The sequence below is a fragment of the Rhea pennata genome, chromosome 2 (genome assembly GCF_028389875.1).
Source record: "Rhea pennata isolate bPtePen1 chromosome 2, bPtePen1.pri, whole genome shotgun sequence".
Classification (NCBI taxonomy): domain Eukaryota; kingdom Metazoa; phylum Chordata; class Aves; order Rheiformes; family Rheidae; genus Rhea; species Rhea pennata.
The window spans coordinates 41,453,187-41,465,500 of NC_084664.1; the positions used below are offsets into that span (position 1 = coordinate 41,453,187).

The 12,314-nt window shown below is 38.9% G+C and overlaps 1 protein-coding gene across 3 annotated transcripts in view; it reads right to left on the reverse strand.

Annotated features, from left to right (window-relative positions):
* ZNF385D (zinc finger protein 385D) overlaps positions 1–12,314 on the reverse strand; it is a 426,799-nt gene that overhangs the window by 120,248 nt on the left and 294,237 nt on the right. For all 3 annotated transcript variants that reach the window (XM_062569317.1, XM_062569316.1, XM_062569318.1), the window contains one exon: positions 7,734–7,876. In XM_062569317.1, the coding sequence (XP_062425301.1) occupies positions 7,734–7,876 (143 nt within the window). The remainder of the gene's footprint in view (positions 1–7,733; positions 7,877–12,314) is intronic.

A 12,314-nucleotide genomic window follows, 5' to 3' on the forward strand; every position in this document is an offset into this window, starting at 1 on the left:
CAAAAAGGAGTAGCACAAACACACGTTCTTAAGCCGCAAGATGATGAGTGACTGGAGAGAGAAACACTGCCAGCAAAACCCTAGCGAAGCTGTGAGCCACCGAGCAGAGGGTGGAACGGCTCGTGCTCCTCCAGCATTGAGAACAGTGCTCTGCCCGCCTGGACAGAGCTGCCTGCCTGGACACAAGCAGCAGATTGCAACTGTTGAATGAGCACCGTCAGTCTTGAGACATCAGTCTCAAGACCTTGAAGGAGGTCACAGAGCTAATTGCCAGAAGAGCTGATAGCTGGAGAAGGCCAAACACAGGTGAGACTACCATATGCATACTGGAAAAAAGTCATCTTTAAGCTCTAAGGAGACAGATTTACCAAAGGTACATGTAACACGCCAAAAAGCTGGACAGCAAACAGGAAATAGATATGTTCCAAGGATTTGCATCCAGATTACAATTAAAGGAGTTGAATTCAAGGATAGGTATTACAACATTCAGCAAGGTGAAATGATACAAACACAGGACATTTTAAGGTTATCTCAAAATTTGCCTCCCCAGGAGAATGCATCCTAGAAACCTGAATTTCCACTGAAAGCAATCACAGAAGGTTGGAGGACATTTGATAGGAATTTAATTTAAATAAAAATAAAACTTTTTAATGGATTTTTTAAGATCTGTTTGTACCCATGAGCAAAACCCTCTAAGCTCTTGAGACTGCTGTGATCTATGTGGCAACAGATGACAGCTGCTCATCATGAGCATAGGATGCTGCTAATTCTCTAATTGGAACATTGTCCTAAACCAGCTCAAATAAGCTGTCGGAAAAGGCAAGTAATTCCAAAATGGAGCCAGGAGTGTCCTGAAACATAAGGTAACATTCAGAAAAAGATAACAAGAAAACCATTGTTGGGGTCTGGGCTGAAACTTGCAGGAATCCCAGCTGTCAGTTGCAAGCAGGGGCCAAAAGTTTTAGAGGAGACTGCAAAAGGATTAAGGTTAGATTTGGTAGGATGTTCCTTACCCCTGCACCAAGTTCAAAGACATTAAAAGGAATCACACTGGAGACAACTGTTGGGAGGCTTAGATGCTGCTCCCCAGCCACTCTGCAGTGCAATGGAAAATAAGGCCCCTGCCATCCCAGGCTACCATGGGAAGGTTACCCAAGGGCAGCAGGAACACCCATTTATACAGAGCCAGAACATCAGCATCGTTCCAGGCCCACGACACCAGGCACAAGAGCAGACAGATACAGTATTCCTGGAGATCTGGATCTACCCTAAACTGACTTAAAACTGGAAAAAAACTAAGAATTTAATTTCCCTATGTTTCCTGAGGCGCAGACTTTTCTTTCACAGCAGAGAACCAGAACTGTAGTATTGTTTCGGACAGAGACCAGGGCATAGATTAAAGATTTAAATATATAGCAAATAAATCTGGCTAATTCAAATAACTGAATATATCATACTGATGTTGATTCCTCCCTGTTTTGCAGTACTAAACAAAAATATCTGAATTGCCTGCTTTTTGTCGTTTGCTCATTCCCCGATCCCCCTTCTTCCTCTGCTGACTTCTTAATTAAATGGCCTGGCCAGAAATTAAATGTTAATATAACAAAAGCATTTCTGAACCCAGTCATTATTTTTACACTCATCTTAATACCTTTTCTTAACATTTTGACAAATATTCAGTTTAACAGCAATAGAAGCATAGGCTAAAAAGAAGAGTATAGATAGCTTACAGCTCAATTGCAGTGCTATCAAAAGGAAAAGAGTAAGCCAAAAACCCTGTTTCTAGAGAGGGTTTAGGTAAATGAGCAGCCAAGCTAGGAATATCTCCAGAAACAATAATCTCCTCCATTTATCTGAAAAATTAACGATTTGGTGCAGTACAGGTCTTTATCTGATAAAGGTCCTTCTCATGGCAATAACATTAAAAATCAGCAGCAGTGCAGACCGCATTCTTACTGCCAAGTTCTTCTATAGAGACCGTATTATGTTTTGATTCACATTAAACCGAGACGATCACATTGTCATCCGCCCCGACTGTCCTCTTCTGGAAACAAAGCCTGCTGACAGCATGCCGTCACTACTGCACTTCGGAGTATTTTATAGGCTGAAGAAAAATAGTCTCATTATGCTCCCTCTGCTCAACTAGCTCAAAAAACATAAAACAAAGCCATTATTTAGTCTTACAAAAAACTTGAATTTATTTTTCAAATTTCATGCTGCTAATGTTCAGAAAACTGCACATGTATTTCAGATTCCTCCTCTATCCTTTGCTATCAAAAGCTGTATTTTATCCACAATATCCAGAAATCTGGCACATCATCTCTGACACACATCTCTCTCCTAGATAAAAAAATATCCAGGACAACAGCCTCAGGAAAAGATTTCAAAAATGTCCTCTGGCAGCTTTTGGACAGGTCTTCTCCGCACTTCCAGGCCTAACCCCTCCCAGAAATACTTCAATCAGTGTGCAGCTTTCCTACACTGTCCATTTCTGCCAGTTGTCTGGCCACCACAGAAAAGACTGCATTTCCCTAGGAGCTCTGTACCAGCCAACTCAGCGGTTAACAGCAAACTGGAGAGAGCCTGACAGCAAGACCAAAGGGGAGAAAAAAGCAATTCCCAGTGAAACAAGCCAGCCATGACTGCTCCCTACCTACTACTCCCTATCAACTAATACAAGCTTCACCTCTATGAAGAGAGAGGTTAGCCTTTGTGCTTCCCTGCAAGCTGCTACCACATTGCTCAGGCTGGTTTTCAGGAAGCAAGGAGCACCATCACCCCTAATCTATGGGCAATGCCCATAGTTTCCTTCTCCTCCCCTCCCAATTGGCAAATTCTACCAGGGAAGGTGAGACATGACTTGAAAGTAGCTCCTGAGACTACTGGTATGAAAAAAAAAAAAAAAAACAAGAAAAATCAGGGCACTGAACAAGGATGTACAAGGAACTACATGTAGATCAAGAGAAAGAGACATCCATGGAATGATAGTTCATCTTCAGCCATATTTAGCACAGTTCTGGCACTGTTACTTCTCTTTCAATCATAAGTTGCGAATCAAAAGTGCCATCATGTTTCTTTTCAAAGGATGCTTCCCTGGGAAGCTCTCCATTGGCATCAAAGGGAGATCCGTCTTTAGTTTGGCGGTAGGATGCAACTTCTCAAGCAATATCCCTACTTCTGCTAACAAACATTTATACAGGTCTTCTGCTTTGCAGACCTCCTCCACTATCTATTATGTCCATACAACAGTCTGCAAAGTGCAATATAATACTTCCAGAATTTTTTCAGGACAATGGTTATTATGTCCTTCAAAAAATAAATGAACAAAGACTGCAACGCATTGTCTAGTTTCCCATTTAGTAACAGCAAATGTCTGGATTTGTAGACTTCAAATTCTGTCTCTCAAGATATTGAAATAAATAATTCTGAGAACTCCAGAAATGAGTAAAACCTAGTTTCTGATCTGCTTTGAAGACGCTGGACTTTGGAGACGACGAAAAAACCTGAAACTGAGGCCTTTTTCTTTGATAGGGTCTACTAGACAGGGCTCTCACTGATGTCTAAAAAGGTAAGTCTTTCCTCTTAGTCCAGGCACTCTTATCAATATTCTCCCACAAGATTAACTTTTGATTGACTTGATTAACTTTTAGTTAGAATTTAAGTTAGAACTCCTACAAGAACTTAATTAATTGTTAGACTTCAATGCTTTGTGAAATTTCTTTGCAAACAAGCATTGTCTCATGAGCCAAAAAAACTACACCTTCACATTCACACATACACACAAGCATATATAAATATAACTTACAGCAATACTTAGCAGTACAAGAGTATAGCAGTATAGCAGTAGCAGAGAACGAGTTGTTGGAAGCATAGAGACTTAAAGCTTCTCATTCTGCAACTGAAACAGCAGAAGTATACCAAATTTTGGCTAAACAATCTCAAACACTTTTCAGAGTAGACTAATTATTCTTCTATTCCTCTGATGTTCTTCTAAACACATTTTAAAAGGTTCAGAAGCATTGTTTATAGTCACAGATTCTTTCATTCATAAAATCTATGCATTTACATCCAGATCACTTAATTCATCTTTTTATGCCAGATAAACTTGCAATGAACTTGTGATTCTCCAGGGTCTGCAAAGCAGTGTGCTGTCTTCAATTTAAACAGCTGTGTTCTTAAAGTCTCTTTTTACATACAACTTGAGGGTACCCATTTGCTTCACAATTAGTACATAGCATCTACTAATGTTCAGCCAACCAGATTGTTAATTGGTATGTTTGGTTTATGCTTTGTTATATAAATAGAAAATGTCACTCATGAAAACTGAATGCTTCAAAGGCTCATAGGTTATCTTCCTTGCATTTCTCAGGTTACTTGCTTTCCACATTTCCCTTTCCTCAGTGCCCCAGCGACACTTTCCAGAAGTTTGTCTATCCCACCTAACTCCTCTGTTCTCTGCCCTGATGCAAGCTTCTGCCTTCACAGAGATCAGCACTGAATGTTTCCCTCAGAGGTAGCTATCAGTAACAGAACTAATTTTAGACCAAAATCATCAGTAACAAATAAAATCTTCAGTTTGTAATTAACTTAAATAGAAAAATGTTATACAACACAACTCCTTAATATCATTACAACTCCTTAATATCATTATCTGTGGTATTCTACTTAAGTTCAGTATTCATTTTTGTTAGTTCTTGTGTACATGTCTAAGAGAGTCTCCATCAGTGTGTATGATGAAGACACATCCATCAGTCCAGCAAGTAAATTATTTTTACCTTTACCTCTCATAATACTAACAGCCAGTTCATCTGAATACTCACATTCCCTTAAGATTGTCTTTAGATATAACAAAAACTAGTGCAATTTCTTGATAAATAGGAGCATTTCTGTGTAAAGATATAATACAATGTCAGTACTTCTGTCCTCTGATTTCTGAGTAGAATTTAATATATCACCCTAGAGTAACTTATGACCTGTCTCTTAATGCAGGATTCATCCAACCAAATGTAGATACATCTAAGCCAGTCCCTCATTATAGTCAGAAGAGATGAATGGGAACTTGTAGGGTTCACTTCACCTTATTCCAAGTAGACATATAAAGCAGATGAGCTACACCCTATTTTTGTGCATTTTCCTCCACTGGAAAAAATGGAGGAATTGCTTATTTTTCTCCATTCTCTTTTGCAAAGAAACAAAGGGCAACTAACTTAGACATAAATATCTATTATATCTTAGCTCTCAAGTTAGGTTATGAGTGCCACAACCAGACACCACTTCTTTTCTCTGAAACATGGCTGCATTTTTACTGAAATTTCGCCTTGATTATTGCTTTTTTCAAAGGAAGGCTGTAGAAAAGTGGCCTGTAAATGGCCACAACTCCTGACTTTCATCTAGCCTTTTGGGAAGTACTCCAGATCTGCTGCCAAACTCATTAGTTTCTGTGGACTTGTGGGAGGGTAAAGGCCCTTAGAAATCCCTTTCCTAAGGCATAGTTTCTGATCTTGATGCCAATTTATCCACAATACAAAAAAGAAAATCCAGTTCAGGTGCTTGCTGTCCCAGGTCTTTTACCAATTTTCTGCTTAACCTTGACTTAGTCAGAGGCTGTAAGTGCTTCTCTGCTGACACTGTGCAGGTTGTCACTTTAGTATGAAACCCCTGAATATGAAACCCCTGAATATGAAGCACTATCAACAGCTACAATCATACATGGGCATGGATATTTAGGAAGAATATTTTTTGCTCAAAAACTCTGTTTTCTGTCTCACACTTACATACTTAAAGCCCTTGTCAAATATCCTGTTCAAAGTCAAATTTGGCTTGTAGGTTACCTTCTCCTTAGGCTGATAATGCTCAGCAGCAGCTGATATGTCCCCAGAGATTTGTCAGCCTGGAAAAAATTTCTAGAAATACGTAGAACTTCCCAGCTAGCCTACATGTCTGGAGGATGCCATTAACCAGCTCTGGCATATGAGCTAAACATAGCAGTGTTCAATAATGGATTGTTTAGAAGGAAAACGGGAACAGTGAGGATGCTGCTGCATGTTAGCAAGCACATGGCGAGAAGGCAAAGGTCATTTTGCAAGGCAAACAGTGTGAGAGGCAAGGCTGATAACAAGCTCTGATGACTACATGCTCACACTCAGGACTGTCACAGTCAGTAAAGGTAGATTTGGCAGATGGCAACACATCGCAAGAAGCAGTATGTTGCATGAAAATGAACTTCCAAGTATGGTTTAAAAGGACTCTTACCCTCGAAAATGTACTGAAAGACTGAAAAAGCAAAGTGTCTCTAAAGAAAGTGTCTCTATAGAAAATCCTGAACGAATGAAAATTATAACAGACAAGTTACAAAAATTCAGCTGGGAAATTGCATTAAGTATAATCAGTGATCACAGAGAAAAACTAGTAAGAAAAAAATGTAAAATATAATAGCCTTAAATCTTATAGTCATATCTTTCATAACACATTATTAGTAGTTTATTTTTAAAATGTATTTTGTAAAGCTTTTTTTAGGTACCTATATACCTTTTTAAATTTGAGAATGTTTCTTTGACATGTTGCTTCTGAGGATTTTAAGACTTGCAGCTATAGCTCCTCTGATCTTCATTAAAGCAGTCAATTACTTGCATTTAAGATTGCATAAATAAATATTTTTGACAATTAGTACATTTTAATTACTTTAAAGCAAAATGAACATCCATAAAAGGTAAATAAATTAACATTTAATTATGGAAATTTGCTATTGATTACTACAAATTGCTTCTAGAATGGGCATGTTCTTCTATTACTCTTAATTATTGCAATTAAGATTTTTACATGTTAATTAGAATTGTTTTGGCATGGAAATTTCCATGCCCCTCTCACTCTCTCAAAGTAGGTATGTACACATACTCTCAATTTTTTTTTATATGCAGTATATATAAATAAGGAAAAGGACAAGGTAGAGTACTTTGAAATAGAGGCATAATTTTATAAAGTAAAAATGATCTTAAAATTAATTTACATTTTTTTTTTCTTTTACAGCATTAAATATCTCAGCCAGAAACAGGAAAACAGAAACATTCAGGCCATATCTCAGAAAAATAATGAAAATATCTAAGAAGTAATATGCAGATTCCTGAAATCATAGATAAAGAAATTATTAAGAAATTATTAAAGATAAATAGCCCAGATTTTAACTTGAGGTGTGAAAAACAGAATACTTTAATGCGATGAGAATTCCCTAGTTTGTTTTCCATGAATAGTTCTGTACTTATGCCAACTACTGCTGTTCTATTGTTGCTTTAACTGCCCCTACAGTTTTATCTTTTGTAGCCACTCCAATGTGTAAATCTTTAAATATTTCTCAGGAAGCTTGTTAGAGGCTGGATGTCAAATTCCATCACTGTGAGAGTTTCACTCTTACAACAAACTGCAGGTTAGTAAGATTCTTCTCTTCTTAAATTACAGTGGCGAACTCGCAAGCCTGGAGACTGAATAAGGCCTGCAACTTTATTTCATGTCACTTGGGATCATATCATTTTTTCCTTCTACATTACTTCTGGCTAACGCTTAGCTACGCTTTAATTTATGGCCTACCAGTGTGTCTGAAAGAGCTATTTGGCCCTCAGTAAGGGAAAGGATATTCCAGGTTTAATTGAGTACATAAAATTTTATTTTGTGCCCTCCTGAGTCTTCTATGGAAACTGTGGCTCATTGAAGTGGACAGTAACTATTAGGAGTGCACTTACTGCATTGAAGTTGGGGAAGAGATTGACTGCTGCTGCAGTGTCCAGAGGAAATGGAAGAAATGGTTTAATATCCAGCGATGGCTGCAAAGGTGGAGCAGGAGGACGCACGAGGGCTGGAAGAGCAGGGCTCTGGCATGTACCACCTACATACAGAAATGAACAGAAGACATTCAGAAATAATACGATTACAAATAATCCTCCCCCCCAAATCACAGTATAAAGCCACTACTGGGTTAATACACGTTTTGATCTGCCCACAAACTATTGCATTATTGAAAAAGAGTGCAGCTGACTCAACAACTCTTGGTTATAGCTCTTTGCCAGTAACTGTTTCATTATTTAGCTAATAAACCATTTCTCTCCAGGGATTAGCTGGAATGACAGTTCAGCCTACATCTGACTCCCCTTTACAACTTCAGCTAGTCTCATTCCGTTGCAGCTCCAGTGTTGTACCCCAGCCCTGTTACTCAGATTCCTTGGGCAAACTTTATTCCAAGAGAATGAAAACAAACAAAAAAACCCAATTGCAACACACCCCGCTGTTCTGCCCAGCAAAAGTCATGCCACTTGCAGACTTCTCACTTTTGAGTGAATTGCTCCCTTACTGAGCTCACAGTTTCAGAGTCGACCTAAACCTAGCGAATACAACGTACCTTCCTGCCCCAGCAGTCGATCAACACCAATCTATTGCAAACACACTATTGAAACCAAGAGCTTTGGCAGCCACCGAGACTCTGTTCATCCCTGCACTTCCAAGGGACCCGAATAACGCTCTCCGCTGTTGCAGGAGGTGGAGTTGATTCTCGTAAAGCAGAAAGCTCCTCCCTCCTAACGCCACCAACCACCCGTTCTGTGGGAATATTATGCAAACAAAGAAACCCCCTTGCACACTAATAAGCAGCTACCTGTTTGCAGTGGACTGTGTTTTACTTATTTGTTTGCCCTCCCTGCCAGAGACAGCTGAAAGCTGGAAGGATTCAAGCCCATTCTCTGCTTCCAGTGTCTCCCAAGTTTTGGTTACATTCCAAAACATCAATTCCCCGTTAATTAAAGACTATTTGGATCCAAGGAAACTGTTAAAATATGCCAGTGTTCTTCTAATCTGAGAGGCAGGCAGCAGACTGTAAAAACCTGCTGGTAAGAGTCCAAAAAGCATTTAAAAAACGTAAAGGGAGTTTTACCCCACTCATTGAGCAAAGAGACGGGCAGACAGACCAACAGAGGGAGAGATCAGAAATCTGTTCCTTTCTTCCTCTCACATATACAGACGCTTCATTAGCCGAATAGCATACATTTTTAAGAGCTCAAATATTAAGTGGTCAGAATGATACAGGGAATCTCTCCATGTTTGGCTAGCAAATCTGCTAACCAGGGTTGCAATTTAATGCTTCTAACTGAGGGCTAACAGCACAGGATTTAATTAACCAGTTGTAACAGACCATCAGTAGTTCTGCTTCTAGGTATAAAATCAGCTGGAGCCAACTTTTCAAAGACATTTTTTTTGCCAACTTTCAGTTCCACTGTGAAGCATTTCACTAAGTATCATTGAAAGGAAAGCATTATCTACTAGTAAACCAAAGGTATTAGCTTTGGGTTCATCCCAATCTCATACTAGTTTTTGCCTCGGAGCAACTGTTTCATCGTTGGAGTATTTTCCACATTTGCCTCAGTGTACAAGTGTACCAAATCAGACTCTTAGAATGAAGCAGCTAAGGACACAGGCAAGAGAAAAATTGAAAGTAAAATGTTTTCCTTTCCATAGCTCAATAAAACCATCAACTATTTAAGGATAATGTATCATTGAATTTTAAGTCAACTGTAAGTGGGCTGTAAAAGCCATTGGTTTACCAATTACTATGTTCCCACAGAATTAATACTGAAAAAGTATAAAAATAAACTCTCAGAATTATGATAAGGTAGTGTCAGCAGGCCACTCTTACTCCTCCTGAACAGGAAAGGCCTATGAAGATAACTATCAGATGCTGAAATTACTTAATTTCTCTCATTTAAAGCTTTTACAGATCATGAAAAGAAGACACTCCTAGTGATAAACACATTATTAGAAAGTCTCTAGGTTGCACCTGAGATTGCATAGAAGCATACAGAAATGTCATGGTGAGCAATGCCAGTCATGCTGTTTGGCAACAGCAAAAAAAAATAAACCTGATTAAATATCCTCCATCTCACAGAGGTAAATATAAAGTAGGCTCAGAAATATTGCATGTACTTGGCTGTTAGCAAGGAGCTGCATCTTCTAGTGTATTATCTCAGTGCTATGGAGGAAATGTTCAGCCTCACAGGTTCTGACTACCTATAGCAGGGGCATTATTGTCCCATATGCTTGCAGTATATCATGCTATGCAGGATGAAATAGTTCTTGCTGTGATCCTTGTTGCATGACTAGGCACTCACCCACCTGCTTCTGCCAGCCAGTGCTGCACAAAGTCATCTGGGGACAAGAACACACTTTAAAAGGAAAAATTCAGCCAGCTCTGCAGGACATTGGCTGGGACTCAGAGGCTCTGGAACAGAGTTTAAAATCTACCACAGTCCTGGCTATGGTGGCACAGAAAATGAATATATTCAGGAGTACAGCTGTGCTGTTTTTGCAATAGTGTCAGATACTTCCCTTAATGATGGAACATGTGATATCATGAAATTTGAGCTTTCACTTGAAGGAAAAGTTTCTAATTTTTATGGCTGTAAAAAATAGTTCTTTTTTTTTCCATTTGACAAGTGTAGAGTTGTACTCTACAATCAGCAATAGAAACTATGAAGCAATGGCAAACACTTTTGTGACTTAGCTGAACTGAAAAGCCTTTAGACATTATTTGGGAATGTCAGCATTAACTACTTCCATTTTGATCCATTAGCAGAGGCATTGGGTAGAAGCCCACAGCAGAGAGTTCTTGCAGAGAACTTGTAGAGAAATTCTTTTTGTAAAGAAGAAAATATCAAGGACAGAAATGACAACAAGAAAGGATCACAAGAGAACACAGAAAGCCAAATGGAAGAGAAAAAGAGAGATGCAGTAAAACTCATAAGGCAGAGTTCCCTTTGTATCTAAGTGACGTCATGTATGACAACAGCACACTTAGAAAATAGCACTGATACTTGTTTGATTTTATAGCAATACTTAGAGAGGTACTTCTAGTTACCCAGAGCTACTGAACTGTCGTCCATTAAGATTTCCTCATGATTTTTTTGCTGTTCTGGCACTTTCTATGCCATAAATTTTTGCATAAAGATCTCCATAGCTTTCCCTGTGCAGTGCAACACTGCTGTCGGCAGAGCAATCCTGCTCTGTGAGGAGGCTGCCTAAGTCACATGTTAAAATATTTGTGTCCTGCTGTAGATCTTTTCCTTAATCACCACTCAGAGGAGATGGCTCATTGCCATTCTCTTTACAAACTTCCTGTTGGCATTGGTTTGAGTTCCACTTTGATGAATAAAGTGATGATATTCAGCATTAACTTCTCAACCCTCAGACGGGGCTTTTCCGTAGCTTGTGTTTGATGCTCTGTATTATTACCTGAAGTTCAGCTAAATGTCACTGGCAAAACCTAGCTGAATGCCTGGCATGACGTAAGAGACAACAGTCTCTCACATTAAAAGCAATACAGGCCTAAAGTTACATTCGATGAGTAGTGTTCCGCCATTCCTTAAAATAGGAAGAAACATCTTATTTACTAACTCCAGTTTTACAAGTTTGCGATATTATGCAACAAGCACCTTTAAAAAGTACTTTTTAAAGAGCGAGAGTCTTTCAGAACATCCAGATCCTGAACTGGAGATGCTTGTTCATTTCAGAAACCCACGTCAATACTTTGAACTTAATTTTCTTTCATAAGAAGTACAGGAATAATACAACTTAGCTCAGCAATTAACCAAGTTTGAAGTAATCATTTGTTCCTTTAATTTTCACACAATTTACAACACAGGCAAGATAATCTCTTAGCCAGAGGCACTGGCAATACATCCAAGGTAAACATGAGCAAACAAGTTTGAAGAACTTGTCATGAACCTCTGCCCATTCCTGTACCTCACTGAGACAGTTGTTGAGATTCTGAGAAGTTCAAATAACTCCTTCAGTCTCAATAAAAGTGAGTATTTTTACCAACGGATGCAATTTTATGTCTCTAGTGGAGACTAGATGCTTTGCTCTACCACTAGGTAATCTGTTTTGCAAGACTTTTACATGAAGTCCAGCAGCCTGGACTATATGTGCTCAGGAGCATTTTGTCCTGAGCACATATAGCCTCCCTGTTGTAGAGCCACGTGTGCCCCATGAAGCCCATGCTCTCTATGGCACATCCTACTCAAGTAGCTCTCATTCTGAAGCTGCTGATGGTTTGAATGCCATAACTGCAACACCTTTCTTGCCTGTACCCTTAACTAAGAGGAAAAGATAGTAGCATTCAGATGAAGACAAGGTTCTTGTGGGTTCAGTCTCAAACCATCCATTCCATACAGAATTGACACATTGGTTTTGTTTTGAGTATAAATGCTGTCTTTTCCTCCAATTTTGACTTAAGATACCATGCTTCACTATGAATTAAAAACAAATTTAAAATGAAAAGT